General features: G+C 36.9%; 1 protein-coding gene across 3 annotated transcripts in view; it reads left to right on the top strand.

The window, feature by feature from the left end:
* LOC127455868 (neuroserpin-like) overlaps positions 1-6,136 on the top strand; it is a 42,273-nt gene extending 36,137 nt beyond the window's left edge. For all 3 annotated transcript variants that reach the window (XM_051724006.1, XM_051724007.1, XM_051724005.1), the window contains exons 6-9: positions 51-160; positions 2,001-2,087; positions 2,479-2,568; positions 5,448-6,136. In XM_051724006.1, coding sequence (XP_051579966.1) covers positions 51-160; positions 2,001-2,087; positions 2,479-2,568; positions 5,448-5,521 — 361 coding nt within the window. In that variant the 3' untranslated portion in view covers positions 5,522-6,136. The remainder of the gene's footprint in view (positions 1-50; positions 161-2,000; positions 2,088-2,478; positions 2,569-5,447) is intronic.
* The last annotated feature ends 12,434 nt before the right edge of the window (positions 6,137-18,570 follow it).

Here is an 18,570-nt window from a genome sequence, read left to right as displayed (position 1 = left end):
TTTTTGGACAAAGTTCACACTTACCTGTTCATGTGTATTCTCTCTTATAGATTTAAGGTGGAGCAGAAGATCGATCTTAGAGACACACTACAGCAGCTTGGCATCAAGAACATCTTCACCAAAGACGCTGATCTGTCGGCCATGACAGCTGAGATGGCAGGTACTCGATAAAGCACGCCAACTCAGAGCTACTGACCTATCAGAACGTTCTAGGATTCTGCACACGTACACAGATGTTCTCTAAAACATGATTGACAGCTAAAGGACAGGACGTTGTTATTAAAGCAATAAGATGTAGTGACTATGATGGGCGTTCTTAGGCATGAAGCAGACACCAATGTTCAATAATTGTTCCAATTATTAAAAGTAACCATAATAATCAGAATAAACTATTTCTCTGCAAAGTATGATAGTTTATTATAGTTTACGGTTGCAAAGCAATATAGGAACTGTAACATTCATAAAGAATTAATTACTAAATTGTATGTTAATATAGGAAGTTCAGTCACGCATGCTGAGTAACTCCAGCTGGGTCTCCTAAGCAACCAAATTGGCCCGATTGCTAGGGTGGGTAGAGTCACATGGGGTAACCTCCTCGTAGTCGCTATAATTTGTGGTTCTCGCTCTCGGTGGGGCGCATGGTGAGTTGTGCGTGGATGCCGTGGAGAATAGCGTGAAGCCTCCACACGCGCTACGTCTCCACGGTAACGAGCTCAACAAGCCACGTGATAAGATGCGCGGATTGACGGTCTCAGATGCGGAGGCAACTGAGATTCGTCCTCCGCCATCCAGATTGAGGTGAGTCACTACGCCACCACGAGGACTTAGAGTGCATTGGGAATTGGGCATTCCAAATTTGGGAGAAAAAAAAAAAGTACGTTCAGTCACAGGTGTGTGTTGATCAGCATTTTACAGTGGCTTTGAATGCAGCTTGTCCAATCAGAATTTAGTCAGAACTATCCATTTTTTAAGGCAAAGATATTTAAGATTTTCAGAATAGAAACACAATATTAAAATGTACAGTGGAAAAAAAAAAGGGGAAACATCCATTTAAAAAAATAAATAAATATGATACTATTATGCAGGGACTAAAAATGAAATGTTAATTTCAGTTTGTTCTGAGCAGAAACTGTATTTTTTTGCTCCTGTTCCAGTGTTTCACAGCCTCCTTTCCAAATGGTAACCGGTTAGAACGAAATTAAAGAACGATTAATAACGTTCTTTTTAAAATGACAGTACTTTGTACTAAGGGTGGGTGATATACTTGTAGCAGTGTTTCTAGATCTCACATAGAAACAAGGCACCTGTTTTAGAAAAACATGCTCAAAATAAGGGACTTGCCTCGCCAAAAATAAGCATACATATGTGATAAAAAAAAATAGAAATCACAGAAAGCACAGTATACAGTAGCCTAAATAATGCTTATGTTCTACTAAAAAGAGAGAAGCCTAATTTTTTCGGGCAACAGGAAGTGGTGTAACTCTTAAAATTAACTGCGATAAACCATTTAGTCTTTGGTTTCATGAAAACAATACTGCAACAAAACTAACCGGTTGTATTTTGAAAATAATGTTTTCGCTCCGGAACAATTGTAAGGGATTTTGTTCCTGTTTTTGGTTACGTGCTGCAATTTTTTTTTTTGTTCTTTTCTGGTTTTCGTTTTCGTTCCTTGAATCGTTTTTAGTTCCTGCTATTATAATAAAAAAAAAATTATTATATTTTAACAATTTATTATTGTATAGGGTTGGTATATATGTGAATTCAACATTTTTATTTCAACATATTTTGTTTTTACTTTATTTTTTCATTTAGTATTACATATGCCCTTGAATCTTTAATGTGTGTGAATGAACTGTACAGTATGTTCATTATACACAAAGCCACTCTGCTCTGCATCCCTAATTACACCAGACAATAAATAAATGAATAATTCAAAGTGTGTGGAGATGCTTAGCATATTCATACTTTTCTAATTTTCTGTCTTCTCTGTTTATCTACAGAAAGACAGGATCTGTTTATCGGTAAGGCAGTGCAGAAAGCGTACTTGGAAGTGACAGAGGAAGGAGCCGAAGGGGCGGCCGGATCAGGTGACAATTTATCTCTATTTACATGATCCATTTTAATATTCTCACTCTATCGCTCTCTTCCTTTACGCTTCATTCATCTCTTGCCATTTCTAATTCATTTTTTTCCCCTTTAAAGACCTCTTTATCACTGTTTCTTATTTTTACCTTTTGCTTTGCCTGTACTATTCTTCCTGTCTTTCTTTTCTTGTCTGATTTCTAAGTACTTTTTTTTTGTATTTCACTGCAGTAGATTGTTTAGAGAATCCTGTACACTGACAAATGCAAAACGCGCCCCCTCCTGTTCAACTTCTGTTATGTAATTGAGATTTATGAGAGCATGTGAGGTCGACTAAGTCATCATACGGTGTTAGTTAGATCCTTTTGTCATTACTATGTTTTGTTTTTTCTGCAGGTATGATCGCATTGACGAGGACGCTGGTGTTGTACCCTCAGGTGATGGCAGACCACCCCTTCTTCTTCGTCATCAGAAACAGAAAAACAGGTACATACAATATGATATGAAACGCAGTGGCCCCAAGGAGTATTTTAATGCTTAAGCCACACTAAAATGTCAAACCAAGTGACATTTATTTTAAAGAAAGACAGCACACTTTTCAAGCAAAACATTTAACAGAAAGAGGTATCCTGGGTTTTAAATTATAAAACTATATATATATATATATATATATATATATATATATATATATATATATATATATATATATATATATATATATTATATATATACAGGTGCATCTCAATAAATTAGAATGTCATGGAAAAGTTCATTTATTTCAGTAATTCAACTCAAATTGTGAAACTCGTGTATTAAATAAATTCAATGCACACAGACTGAAGTCTTTGGTTCTTTTAATTGTGATGATTTTGGCTCACATTTAACAAAAACCCACCAATTCACTATCTCAAAAAAGTAGAATATGGTGACATGCCAATCAGCTAATCAACTCAAAACACCTGCAAAGGGTTCCTGAGCCTTCAAAATGGTCTCTCAGTTTGGTTCACTAGGCTACACAATCATGGGGAAGACTGCTGATCTGACAGTTGTCCAGAAGACAATCATTGACACCCTTCACAAGGAGGGTAAGCCACAAACATTCATTGCCAAAGAAGCTGGCTGTTCACAGAGTGCTGTATCCAAGCATGTTAACAGAAAGTTGAGTGGAAGGAAAAAGTGTGGAAGAAAAAGATGCACAACCAACCGAGAGAACCGCAGCCTTATGATTGTCAAGCAAAATCGATTCAAGAATTTGGGTGAACTTCACAAGGAATGGACTGAGGCTGGGGTCAAGGCATCAATAGCCACCACACACAAACGTGTCAAGGAATTTGGCTACAGTTGTCGTATTCCTCTTGTTAAGCCACTCCTGAACCACAGACAACGTCAGAGGCGTCTTACCTGGGCTAAGGAGAAGAAGAACTGGACTGTTGCCCAGTGGTCCAAAGTCCTCTTTTCAGATGAGAGCAAGTTTTGTATTTCATTTGGAAACCAAGGTCCTAGAGTCTGGAGGAAGGGTGGAGAAGCTCATAGCCCAAGTTGCTTGAAGTCCAGTGTTACGTTTCCACAGTCTGTGATGATTTGGGGTGCAATGTCATCTGCTGGTGTTGGTCCATTGTGTTTTTTGAAAACCAAAGTCACTGCACCCATTTACCAAGACATTTTGGAGCACTTCATGCTTCCTTCTGCTGACCAGCTTTTTAAAGATGCTGATTTCATTTTCCAGCAGGATTTGGCACCTGCCCACACTGCCAAAAGCACCAAAAGTTGGTTAAATGACCATGGTGTTGGTGTGCTTGACTGGCCAGCAAACTCACCAGACCTGAACCCCATAGAGAATCTATGGGGTATTGTCAAGAGGAAAATGAGAAACAAGAGACCAAAAAATGCAGATGAGCTGAAGGCCACTGTCAAAGAAACCTGGGCTTCCATACCACCTCAGCAGTGCCACAAACTGATCACCTCCATGCCACGCCGAATTGAGGCAGTAATTAAAGCAAAAGAAGCCCCTACCAAGTATTGAGTACATATACAGTAAATGAACATACTTTCCAGAAGGCCAACAATTCACTAAAAATGTTTTTTTTATTGGTCTTATGATGTATTCTAATTTGTTGAGATAGTGAATTGGTGGGTTTTAGTTAAATGTGAGCCAAAATCATCACAATTAAAAGAACCAAAGACTTAAACTACTTCAGTCTGTGTGCATTGAATTTATTTAATACACGAGTTTCACAATTTGAGTTGAATTACTGAAATAAATGAACTTTTCCATGACATTCTAATTTATTGAGATGCACCTGTGTATATATATATATATATATATTTTTTTTTATTTTTTTTTTTAAGATGAAGCTGAAAAGTATTTTTTCACTTTCTGGATGTCAGACATTAATAAAACATGTACACATTTTTCTAATTTATCAGTTTCAAACTAATGATTTCACAGCACTTTTTCCTGATTTTTGCGGACCAAAATGACTGAATTTGCTGTGGGTTTTCTCAAATTTTGTGCTGCAATTTGCAGCATTTTTTGGGGGGGTTGTTTTGCAGTAAAAACTCACAAATCATCATTATACACCTCTATAATTGTGTTAATTACATTCAATGCAGTTACATGTAAATATTCTAGTGCACAATTCCTGAATATGCAGTTAGCAAGCAAAAAAAAAAGAAAAAAAAGAAAAAAAGAATTACAACCATACATTTAGGTGAAACCTGTGGGTGGGTAAGACCCTTAATTATTTTTTGTATGAAAATGTTCTGCCTCAGAACATGCAATACAACTTTTCTAAGTTTAAAATAGACATGCAGTAAATCTGTAAGCTAAAAAAAACAAATGAGGCTTTAATAATTATGACTTCTGCAATTATTACATTGTCTGATATTGAAATATGATATATGGCCATATATGAACAAATACTAGAGTTCATGTATTTGAGCATTTATGTACAAATTTAAATTCCACAAGTGTTTAAAAAAATATGTTACATATATGAAAATGACAATTTTTGTCATATTTTGAAATATAGGCCTATGTTGCATATACTGTTTGCATATATGTGACCTTTTTATATCAGTAAAAAACATTTATGCAAATGTATTTTCAGCATATAAGTGTGTCATCTATTATATGTCATCATCTGCTCAGAATGAACCAAAAAGAAAAACATTTCGTTTTTTACAGTTTTGCAGAGAAAATTGTGCTTTTTTAAACTGGATATTGCAGTGAAATATATGCATTTTTAAGTGAGACTTAAGCGTTCAAATACTTATTTTTGGGCCACTGTATTAAATATTATACATCATACATTATATATGTTTAATGTATCAGTTTATAATAATTTTCCTTTGTTGTCTCGTAGGTTCCGTTCTTTTCATGGGCCGAGTCATGACCCCTGAAGTCATCGAGCCCTTTGACAACAACTTTGACATGTAAAACCCCAGAACTTAAATGTGACACTTAACCGAGTTAATGCTTACCTTCAACGAACCACAAGTCACGCCATCACAGAAAGCGAGTTGTTAACTCATTACGTTGCAATGATTTTCTAAACACATGAGAAAATATTATATAAACAGAATATTTATATATTAAAAGTGATTGTGTTTTGATACTTGTAAGCTTTAACCACACCAGGAAATACAGCGTTGTAAATATTTGAGGTAAATCGGTCTTCGTGGCCATTTGAACTTATTCTCACTCCATTCCATCTACACGTTTTATCACACCTCTTATTCGGCACCAGCATCATTCGGTCCTTTAGTCTTCTCAGACTTGTATATTTGCTATTGTGTTTTCCGTAGAGAAACATTGATATTTATTGCGAGGATGTGTGCAGTTCTATATATGTAGACTTGGACATTTAATTCCTTTTCCTATGTTTTTTGGTTTTGTACATGGCTGATGTACTGCTGACATACTAATATGCCTTATTATACACCGATCAGTCACAACATTAAAACCACATGCCTAATATTGTGTAGGTCTCCCTCATGCAGCCAAACAGCGCCAACCCTTATCTCAGAATAGCATTCTTCTCACCACAATTGTACATAGCGGTTATCTGAGTTACCGTAAACTTTGTCAGTTCGAACCAGTCTGGCCATTCTCTATTGACCTCTCTCATCAACAAGGCGTTTCTGTCCGCAGAACTGCCGCTCACTGGATGTTTATTGTTTTTGTCACCATTCGGTGTAAATTCTAGAGACTGTTGTGTGTGAAAATCCCAGGAGATCAGCAGTTACAGAAATACTCAAACCAGCCCTTCTGGCACCAACAATCATGCCGCGGTCCAAATCACTGAGATCACATTTTTTCCCCATTCTGATGGTTAATGTGAATGTTAACTGAAGCTCCTGACCCGTATCTGCATGATTTTAAGCACTGCACTGCTGCCACATGATTGACTGATTAGATAATGAATGATTGTTGGTGCCAGATGGGCTGGTTTGAGTATTTCTGTAACTGCTGATCTCCTGGGATTTTCACACATAACAGTCTCTAGAATTTACACCGAATGGTGCCAAAAACAAAAAAACATCCAGTGAGCGGCAGTTCTGTGGACGGAAACACCTTGTTGATGAGAGAGGTCAACAGAGAATGGCCAGACTGGTTTGAACTGACAAAGTCTATGGTAAATCAGATAACCACTCTGTACAATTGTGGTGAGAAGAATATCATCTCAGAATGCTATTCTGAGATGCAGGTTGGCACTGTTTTGGTGGCACAAGGGGGACCAATGCAATATTAGGCAGGTGGTTTTAATGTTGTGACTGAGTTTTTGATTTAATGAAAGGTTGTGAATGTACAGGTAGTGCAGCACTGTTACCATGGAGACTCAGGCGGACTGAGCAAGAATGCATTTGGTATATTGATAAAAATACCAGCTGTATTCTCTATTTCAGAAATAAAGATGAATGTCTTCAACCTTTCCTCTTTTGCTATTTCTGTGACTGCCATGTTGAAAATTCAAGATATACGCACAGATAAACACAATATACTGTACATACACTGTCAAAGCACTGTCTAAAATAACCTTTGATTTTAGACATTCAAAGTGGCATGTCTAAATGCCACTTCTTGACCACGAAGGTCTACCAGCCCACCAGATGGAGGTCCAACTGGTCAACCACCTAAACATGCTTGGACCAGCTAAAAACCAGCTACCATGTTCCAAAACACAGCTGACACCTTAAACTGGATTCCTTCAGGGCTTTATTAAATACACTAACAATAAACCCTCAAAGACAGATAATAGCTATAATATTACTAACAGTGAAGGATAGTTTACAGTTGATGAATGACACTTGAGCAATACTTAAAAATGTATGAATCTCAATGCAGAAGAATTTTGCAAAACGTCCCAAAATGAAGTTTGATTTAACATTTTATGATAATAAAAAATTGTTGTTGTTGTCCTAACTTTGTAAACATGTAATTCTGGTTCAGTTCACTCTGCCTCACTTTGAAAAGTCTTATTTCATTCCCCTAGATGGCAACAAGCACTAGAAAAAAGAATTATCTCTTATCACATTTCTTCACGATATACAGATTTGAAATGTAGGTGGCACTCTAATGCATTTTAGCTCTCACAGATGTTCTCGTCCATAGACATTTAGTCTAACTTTCAGTTCATGCACCACCCTCATTATTTCATAGAATATATTGGCCTCTGAGTGGACTAGAAGCTCCATTTAAATTACATTAGAAAGCTGCGATCCTTCCCTTTGTGGTGATATATAACATTGTATCATCAATAAACATGCTTTTCCTGCTGGATTGCATATTTTGTTCTGGACATTTAAGAAATAACATTGGATTATTCAGCCAAACAAGCTCACAGAAAAATAAAAAATGGCTCTTTTTTCTTAAAAAAAAAAAAAAAAAAACTGTCTAAAGTAAAAGCAGATATAAAGTTTTTAGCTATTTGGGCTTACAGCAGCACTGATCGGCGCATAAAAGAGACGTTTGTATTTGATAAATTACAGAAATCATATTTCACTTACTACTCAATTTCTCAACTACTCTATCCACACAAACACATACATATTGACTAAGATAAAAAGTATTTACAGAAAATTGAGTATACAAACTTGAAAAAAAAGACAACCTTATGTACTCTATATTGCTGTATGACACTATTTTTCTATATTTCACTATGTAGATTTGTTGTTCGTAGTGGTGAAGTGCACTGAAAAAAAAATCAAAGTTGCAGGTTCAAACACACTGAGAAGTGTAAAATAAATATGCTATTAATCTCAACTTTCATTTTCACTTCCACATTCATCTTTTGTTTTTGGAAATTTGCATTCTTCGTGCATATCGCCACCTACTGGGCAGGGAGAAACATTTATAATAAAAATGACTTTAATATTGATCTGTTTCTCACCCACACCTATCATATCACTTCTAAAGGTATGGATTTAGCCACTGGAGTCTTATGGATTACTTTTATGCTGCCTTTATGTGCTTTTTGGAACTTCAAAGTTCTGATCATCATTCACTTTCATTTTATGGACCTACAGAGCTGAGAAATGTTTCCAAAATCTTCAGTTGTGTTCAGCAGAAGACAGAAAGTCATACACATCTGGGATGATATTAAGGTTAGTAAATGATGAGAGTATGGACATTTTGGGGTGAACTATCCCTTTAATTGAGGAATACCTGGAGAAACGGTTCAAAACACCACTTCATGTAAAAAAAATTATAGTTAAAAAGTAGACAGCCATGCAATTTTTGACCCACATATGCGTTCTAGGGTTGATGTAAGATTTTGATTTAATATAAGACGTAATGTTTGATTTACAATAAGGAAGATTTAATGATAAAACATAGATATGCCATTCAAAATGATGCTTAAAAAGGTATTTGGACACTTTCTGGCTGTCCGTGTGTGGAATGTGGAACGTGTGTGTGAATACGAACATTTTAATATAACAGATAACGGATCAAACTTTTGGAGTCCATGCCAGCTTGAGTGCATGCTGATATTAAAGCAAAAGGTGGACATGGCATATGCAATAAATCTTGAAATCTGAGTTACATTTTCAATTCAACTCTTCATTTAATTATGCTAATAATATAATTTTTCAAATAATGAATTGAATCAGAGAAATGCAACAGAATTGTTTTAACCTCTGGTCTCAGACTTTGGACCCCCCCTACACTGAAAAGTGGAACATGGAATTGTTACCTCAAAGATCCATTTCTACTTGATCTAACCCTTGAAGTTAGTGTTGTTATTGTAACCTAATGTATTCAGGCTGATTCAGTGATGTTAAATAATATAGTTTTGACTTGAATTAAACCAGACCAAACCTAAATAAAACAACATGAAGCACATTTTTAGGTTAACTTATATATATATATATATATATATATATATATATATAAAACAGGTGTACCGCTATATGAACACTTTGACATTTTCCAAAAGTCACTGAAGTGCAACCTTAGACACACACTGCCACTCAACGTGCGCACCTGCTGCCCTATCTGACCTTCGCTTGCAGATCAGTGCACCTGACGCTGCCACGCGCACGCGCACAACTCACACTCACCTGTTGCACTCAAACACGACCGTCCATCCATCCTCAATGGGAAACCGCACGATATTCTACATTAATCGATACTTTAACTGCGACTCAAATGCCAAAGGGACATGTCCGAAAGGTAGGAACTTCTAAACACGACTGGAACAGGTAGCAGATCCTTGTTAAATGTGTCTTATATTTGTATATTTCATGTTAATAGATGCTTTTCTTGCGGGGACATGGAGATTAAGGTTAAAAGCTGATTTATTCGTTGACTACTAGTAAAATTATGATGATATTTGTATAGTTTTTACACATATATTCGATTCATTGTATTACACGTTACTGTGACCACTTAAGCAAATACAAAAGCAATGTGTATGTACACTAAGTAGTTCCATAAAATAATCAGACTTTTAGTGCATTTAGTTTAACATTAATTAATACCTATTACTCCGTATTTTTACCATTCGAGCACATCTTATAAAATCTTGTGATATAATGGGCCGGTGTGCTCGAATGTCGTGCTGTTCTGGGGATGGATGGCTTTAATCCGGATTAGGGTGCAGAGTTCAGGGTAATGTACACCAGAACCTCGGCACAGCGGATGTAAGGACGCGCTGGCTCTCATTACACACATGCTTTGTCTCAAAACCTACTGAGCTGCCTACCTAGACAGCAGATATGGGCATCACTGGTGTGTGCAGCATTTTTTGGTATAGTTTTGTGAACTGGGGGGGGGTGGGGGGGGTTAACCAAGTACTACCCCATTATTTACAGTGCATTCAGACCCCTTAATTTTTTTACATTTAGTTATGTTGCAGCCCTATGCTAAAACGCTTTCAAATATTTATTTTTTCACATCAATCTACACTCCATATTCCATAATGACAAAGCAAAAAAAAACAAACAAACAAAAAAAAAACAAACAAACAGAATTTTAATAACTTTGCAAATTTATTAAAAAGAAAAAGCTGAAATATCACATTGATATAAGTATTCAGACCCTTTGCAATGACACTTGAAATTTAGCTCAGGTGCATCCCATTTCTCTGGATCATCTTTGAGACGTTTCTACGCTTTGATTGGAGTCCGTCTTTGGCAAATTCAATTGATTGGACATGATTTGGAAAGGCACACACCTGTCTATATAAGGTCTCGCATCTGAAAATGCATATCAGAGCAAAAACCAAGCCATGAGGTCAAAGGAACTGCCTGCAGAGCTCAGAGACAGGATTGTGTTGAGGCACAGATCTGGGGAAGGCTACAAAAAAAAAAAAAAAAATTCTGGCTGCCTTGAAGGTTCCCAAGAGCACAGTGGCCTCCATCATTCTTAAATGGAAGAAGTTTGGAACAATCAGGACTCTTCTTAGAGCTGGCCGCCCGGCCAAACTGAGCAATCAGGGGAGAAAGGCCTTTGTAAGAGAGGTGACCAAGAACCCGATGGTCACTCTGGTTGAGCTCCAGAGATCATGTGTGGAGATGGGAGAAACTTGCAGAAGGACAACCATCACTACAACACTCCACCGATCTGGGCTTTATAGCAGAGTGGCCACACAGAAGCCTCTCCTCAGTGCAAGACACACAAAAAAACACCTAAAAGACACTCAGACAGCTAGAAACAAGATTCTCTGGTCTGATGAAACAAAGATTGAACTGTTTGGCCTCAATTCCAAGCGTCATGTCTGGAGAAAACCAGGCACAGCTCATCACCTGCGCAATACCATCCCAACACATAATTTCATTTTGCAAAAATGTTGCCATGATGATCATGAGATCAGGCTGTTTTTGAAGGGTTTGGCCAGGGAGAAAAATCTCCTTTAGATAACAGCTGCACAATTTGAATTTTTACATTGTATGATGACCAAAAATGCTTTCTAGGTAGAAAACTCACTAGGTTTGAAGACAGCAGTAGGGACAAACTTCTCAACAGATCAGTAGTTACTAAACATTCAAATAGTTGATTCAGGTGTACTGAAAAAGTTAAGCTAAAATGTGCCTCATGTGGTAACATCTAAATTAACTGGTTTTATTCAGGTCAAAAATATTATTTAATTGGGATACACCAATCTGTGTAACAAAAACTATGGGCCGATACTGATATTTTGCCACTTGCCTTATTTTGCCATCAGATCACGCTTTTGCTTAGGAACTGTGTTTAAAACAGAAGGTACAAAAGTGGTACAAAAGCTATTTCTTGTTCTTATTTCTAACAATAAATAATTTACATTGAACATGAATTGGATCTATTGAACACATAACAGGCCAAAAGTAAGAGAGCCACAATGAAAGATAAAAAAACTTTAAAAAAAAAAACTATGATAGCATAATAAAATGACAACAAAATTGGAGTTGATACTACAAAGGAATCAAAAGTTAAATCATTTGGAATGCTAGTGGCCTTTCATTTCTCTAAGTGTCCAAAAATCTCTCCAAGCAAGTATTCAGGTGTTTTATTCCACATTAAAATAGAATAACTGAAATAAATAAATAAATAACTGAAAAACTATGAATGCAAAAAATGTCAAAGAATATAAAAATACTTAAACTCACTGTAGTTTGATCTCTGAGTAAAACAAATTTGCTCATTGTATTCTAGCAATCAAGACCTTTCAAAAGATATAGTGTTCTTTTTAATCTTTTTACTGGTTGTTGTGATCGCAAATTTGCAAATTATAAAAACTGAAACCGTTTTAATTTGTCAGCAAATTTAAAAGCAGTATTTTAGAATTGGTCAGATCGGCTATATTCATTGTAAAGATAAGATACTTTTGCGCAGATCAAGCAAGTGGTTGTTGGATAGTCCAATCCCATTGTTTACCAAAATTTCAATGTGTGCGCAGTAAGTGGTGGCAGAAAGCCGGCAAACTGTTTAAAAGATTAGATGATAAAACGAAAGCATGACACAAAACCATCATAAACACACAAATATACCTAGCTATACAATTAAAAGAGAGCAAAGAGAGCGCATGTTACACCACTCCTTGTCTCTCTTCACTGGCTGCCGGTTGATGCACGTATCAAATTCAAGGTTCTGATCCTGGCATACAGAACAGTCACTGGGTCTGCTCCAGCATACCTAAAATCATTTCTGCAGAGCTACGTTCCCACCAAAGCCTGCGGTCGGCTAATGAGCGACGCATTGTTGTACCAACAAAAAGAGGCACCAAATCACTGTCCCGAGCATTCGGTTTAACTGTGCCTCGTTGGTGGAATGACCTTCCCAACTCCATCCATGAAGCTGACTCACTCTCTGTCTTCAAAAACCGGCTAAAGACACATCTTTTTCATGAGCACTTGACCATGCACTCATAAAAAGAAAAATATATATATATATATATATAAATATTCTTGTTGCACTCTAATCTGTCTTGGATACCTGAAATAATGTTCCCTATAAATTTTTGCTGCAAAGCCGTGAGTTGAAATGATCTCCTCAGTCCAGTCAGCTCTGTTGATGGCTTGAAGCCACAGCTGTCTATGAGAGCCTTTGAAATCATTTTTCAACGACGGAATCTGATAGAAATGTATTGTTTGCACATGGTTCTGGCCACCACGTCCACGTGTGATGTAAGCGGTGACGTTGACAAAGGATTGGTCTATAATACCATCATGTTTCTTCCCCCCGTGATTAGCACCACCTGTCGGCCCGATACTGTTAGATCAGGTTGAAATAGCTCCTTACGGTAACACTTGCAGGTTACTGCTATATACTGTGTACTTTCATTTACAGTCATATCTGAATAAAGTACTGATCTGTTAAATATTGGGCTTTTTTAATGTTTGTTAACGATTTAAACAATTTCTCTCTCTAGTTCCTCAGGAGTGAACACCAGCAGTGACAGTTTTCCCAAGTCGCACTCCAATTGCTCAGAATTAAGTGTCACACACACTCCTGTCTCTGTGGAACTGACTCCAGACTCTGGCATTGTTGCCACACCAGTGAGTGCCTACTTCTCTATACGAGTGCGTGTCTTAGATTTAGCTGTGTATATTTATGTTAGATTACAATACAGTATGTAGGAGTAAGACAGAAATAAATGGCATTTTTATGCTTCCCTTACAATGTGCGGCTGCTGTAACTACAATGTATAATATATAATTTGAATGTTTAAATGGTTATTTATGAGGTTATATCATGTTTTACAAATATACAATGATTACCACTAGACTAGTATAATATACACTGTGTTTTACAGGAAAATAAAAAATTTAGTTTTCATGCTTCGTGTAGTTAAGTATAGATATGAAACTTAAAATTTGTATAGACTATGGGTACACATTAGTGGTTGAGTGAGATGGGTTGGTATGAATGATTATTTATATATTAAATGAACTTATTTTATAAAAATTTTACTCATTTTACATACAATTTCAAACTGTCCAGTTATATTTATCGGCCATGCCAACATGGCTATAGACCAATGCTGATAAAATCAAATACTGAATGATTAATCTGCCAGGCATATTCAATGGCAGCCAAAAGTTTGGAATAATGTACAGATTTTGCCCTTATGGAAAGAAATTGGTACTTTTATTCACCAAAGTGGCATTTAACTGAACACAATATATAATCAGGACATTAATAATGTGAAAAATTACTATTACAATTTGAAAAAAAAAACTACTTCAAAGAGTTCTCATCAAAAAATCCTCCATGTGCTCCAATGACAGCTTTGCAGATTGACATTCTAGCTGTCAGTTTGTCCAGATACTCAGGTGACATTTCACCCCACACTTCCTGTAGCACTTGCCATAGATGCGGCTGTCTTGTTGGGCACTTCTCACGCACCTTACAGTCTAGCTGATCCCACAAAAGCTCCATAACACTCTTTTCCAATTATCTGTTGTCCAATGTCTGTGTTTCTTTGCCCACTCTAACCTTTTTGATTTTCTGTTTCAAAAGTGGCTTTTTCTTTGCAGTTCTTCCCATAAGGCCTGCACCCGAGTCTTCTCTTTACAGTTGTACATGAAACTGGTGTTGAGTGGGTAGAATTCAATGAAGCTGTCAGCTGAGGACATGTGAGGCGTCTATTTCTCAAACTAGAGACTCTGATGTACTTATCCTCTTGTTTAGTTGTACATCTGGCCTTCCACATCTCTTTCTGTCCTTGTTAGAGCCAGTTGTCCTTTGTCTTTGAAGACTGTAGTGAACACCTTTGTATGAAATCTTCATTCCTCAAAACAATGATTGACTGACGAGTTTCTAGAGAAAGCTGTTTCTTTTTTGCCATATTTGACCTAATATTGACCTTAAGACATGCCAGTCTATTGCATACTGTGGCAACTCGAAAAAAACAAAAAAAACAAAACAATATTAAGCTTCATTTAATGAACCAAATATCTTTCAACTGTGTTTGTTATAATGGCAAGTGATTTTCTAGTACCAAATGATCAATTTAGCATGATTACTCAAGGATAAGGTGTTGGACTGATGGCGGCTGTCTAGATTTGATCAAAAATGACTTTTTTCAAAAAGTGATGGTGCCGTTTTTTACATCAGTAATGTCCTGACTATACTTTGTGATCAGTTGAATGCCACTTTGGTGAATTAAAGTACAAATTTCCTTCCGAAACAGCAAAATCTGTATATTATTCCAAACTTTTGGCCGTCAGTGTATACCAGCCTATCAGTAGGACACAGGTGAAAGTCAGAATGTGCATGCTAGGGGTGTGCAGTGAAGCCATTATCTGTGTCTGTATCTGTTACTATGACAAAATTATCTGTATCTGGTTCTGTATTCGGATAGAACCGGATGTGGGCATAGCTTAAACCAGAAGTGTCTCAAAACTAATTTTAAAATGTAACTCTCTTACATAGTTTCTGTATATAAAATATGCCTCAGATAAGCCTATTTAAATATTATTATTATTATTATTATTATTATTATTATTATTATTAATAATAATAATAATAATATTATTATTATTATTATTATTATTAATTGTAATTATTGTTATTATTATAATTATTTCATTGTTATTGATATATTCTTTATTTTTTCTCTCCAGATGAAGCTGGATATGTAGGCTACAATAACTGTGGAACATGTTTTTAACTTTGGTTTTTCCTGGTATTTCTGACATTAATATCTGCTGAAACAGAATTTTCGTTTATGTCTGTGCAGTGTGCAAGTATAACAATGTTATTTGGAGGGCATGAGGTATCAAGCAATTGTGAAATTTCAAGCACACATTTTTCAGCGAATATTAAATACAAATACAAACATTAAAAGAAATGAGAAAAAAATGTATATGCCTACAAAAGGTGAAAGCACCGTAAATCTATATCAGAAAGTTTTATGATAGGCTACAATCGAGGCTTATTTTGTGTGCACATATTTCAACAATGCTGAAGACGTAATTATTTAGTTAAATTACATGTGCAGAATTAGTGAAATGCAGTGGAATAAATAGCAATAGCGAAAAAATGTGCATGTTTGGTTTCTCTGTGATCCCCAATGGGCAAGAATAATCTGAATAGATTTACAAGTATTTAAACCTCTATGGAACATTTAAACTGCTTGGGAATAAAGGCTAAACCATGCAATTAGCTTAATTGGTGATGTGGATATAAATATGGTCAGCTTTAAGAGACGCACAGACGAGCTCCACTATAAAATCATCACTTCTCTGGTTAGGAATTCAACATTGCGCTCAGGTTGGATTCCTAATCCTTACGTGTGAATTGTGAGAAACATTTGGTGTTGAAAACAGAAATGTTAAAAAGTGGAAAATGTGTATGATATAGTTTTTTTGTTAATGTTACTCTTGACAAGATTAGCTTTCTGTGAGGCACACAATTAACAGAGACTGAAACTTAGTCGATGCTGCGGCCATCCGATCTGAACTTGAAATCATACCATGTGCATTTTCATTCATAAGGTTTACACTGTAGTAATATTGGCTTCAGAGACTCATCATTGCTTTGTAATTTTCTATATGTTTATTTAAAATATCACTTAATACCTGTGCTCGTTGGATGATCGGTCTTCCGAATATTTTTTCTATTATTCGAATGAATTCATTATTCATTTTGAAGTCATTATTCGTGGCTTTCCGAATAAGGTATTCAGCTTCTGGCACATCCTTAGTGCATACATTACCTTGGTTTATGTGGTCTGTTGATATTTGTCAGAAAAAGGTTTACTTTAGTTAGCATAGTAATTGCAAATTCTGATTTGATTGACAGCACATGTGTCTGTATGGTGTGTTGAATGTTGTCACCATCTCACAATGTTATATGTAGCTGCCGTCCAGCCGGTTCAGGTTTGCCTCGTGGCACTGGTTAGAAGAGCATGATGTCCGCGGAGACCAGCTGGCCTGTCCCAGGGTCAGAGAGGGTAAGGGGTCATTCATGGTGACTTTTCACACTGCATTCGCAAATATTTAACAGTGTATCAATATAATCACTGGGCACAGACCTTCGGTGATGTCATCAAACAGGGCCTGCTGAAGAGGAGCTGTCTGTTAACAGTGAAGACATTTTTCTCAGAGGAGGCCGGAGGAAGAAGAGGGAGGGAGAAGGACAGAAATGGGAGGAGAGGCTCCAGGAGAACTGGGAGAACTGTGTGGTGAGCCAAACAAACAAATATACACACAAATGTTATACTTCTCTTATTATGTATCCCACAATACAAACACACAGTGGTCGACTAATATGGGTTTTTCCAATGGCAGATGCTGATACAGTGCTATTATACAGGTGCATCTCAATAAATTAGAATGTCATGGAAAAGTTAATTTATTTCAGTAATTCAACTCAAATTGTAAAACTCGTGTATTAAATAAATTCAATGCACACAGACTGAAGTAGTTTAAGTCTTTGGTTCTTTTAATTGTGATGATTTTGGCACACATTTAACAAAAACCCACCAATTCACTATCTCAAAAAAGTAGAATATGGTGACATGCCAATCAGCTAATCAACTCAAAACACCTGCAAAGGTTTCCTGAGCCTTCAAAATGGTCTCTCAGTTTGGTTCACTAGGCTACACAATCATGGGGAAGACTGCTGATCTGACAGTTGTCCAGAAGACAATCATTGACACCCTTCACAAGGAGGGTAAGCCACAAACATTCATTGCCAAAGAAGCTGGCTGTTCATAGAGTGCTGTATCCAAGCATGTTAACAGAAAGTTGAGTGGAAGGAAAAAGTGTGGAAGAAAAAGATGCACAACCAACCGAGAGAACCGCAGCCTTATGATTGTCAAGCAAAATCGATTCAAGAATTTGGGTGAACTTCACAAGGAATGGACTGAGGCTGGGGTCAAGGTATCAAGAGCCACCACACACAGACATGTCAAGGGATTTGGCTACAGTTGTCGTATTCCTCTTGTTAAGCCACTCCTGAACCACAGACAACGTCAGAGGCGTCTTACCTGGGCTAAGGAGAAGAAGAACTGGACTGTTGCCCAGTGGTCCAAAGTCCTCTTTTCAGATGAGAGCAAGTTTTGTATTTCATTTGGAAACCAAGGTCCTAGAGTCTGGAGGAAGGGTGGAGAAGCTCATAGCCCAAGTTGCTTGAAGTCCAGTGTTAAGTTTCCACAGTCTGTGATGATTTGGGGTGCAATGTCATCTGCTGGTGTTGGTCCATTGTGTTTTTTGAAAACCAAAGTCACTGCACCCATTTACCAAGAAATTTTGGAGCACTTCAGGCTTCCTTCTGCTGACCAGCTTTTTAAAGATGCTGATTTCATTTTCCAGCAGGATTTGGCACCTGCCCACACTGCCAAAAGCACCAAAAGTTGGTTAAATGACCATGGTGTTGGTGTGCTTGACTGGCCAGCAAACTCACCAGACCTGAACCCCATAGAGAATCTATGGGGTATTGTCAAGAGGAAAATGAGAAACAAGAGACCAAAAAATGCAGATGAGCTGAAGGCCACTGTCAAAGAAACCTGGGCTTCCATACCACCTCAGCAGTGCCACAAACTGATCACCTCCATGCCA

The sequence above is a fragment of the Myxocyprinus asiaticus genome, chromosome 18 (assembly GCF_019703515.2).
Source record: "Myxocyprinus asiaticus isolate MX2 ecotype Aquarium Trade chromosome 18, UBuf_Myxa_2, whole genome shotgun sequence".
Classification (NCBI taxonomy): domain Eukaryota; kingdom Metazoa; phylum Chordata; class Actinopteri; order Cypriniformes; family Catostomidae; genus Myxocyprinus; species Myxocyprinus asiaticus.
This window is presented reverse-complemented; position numbering and strand designations above follow the sequence as displayed.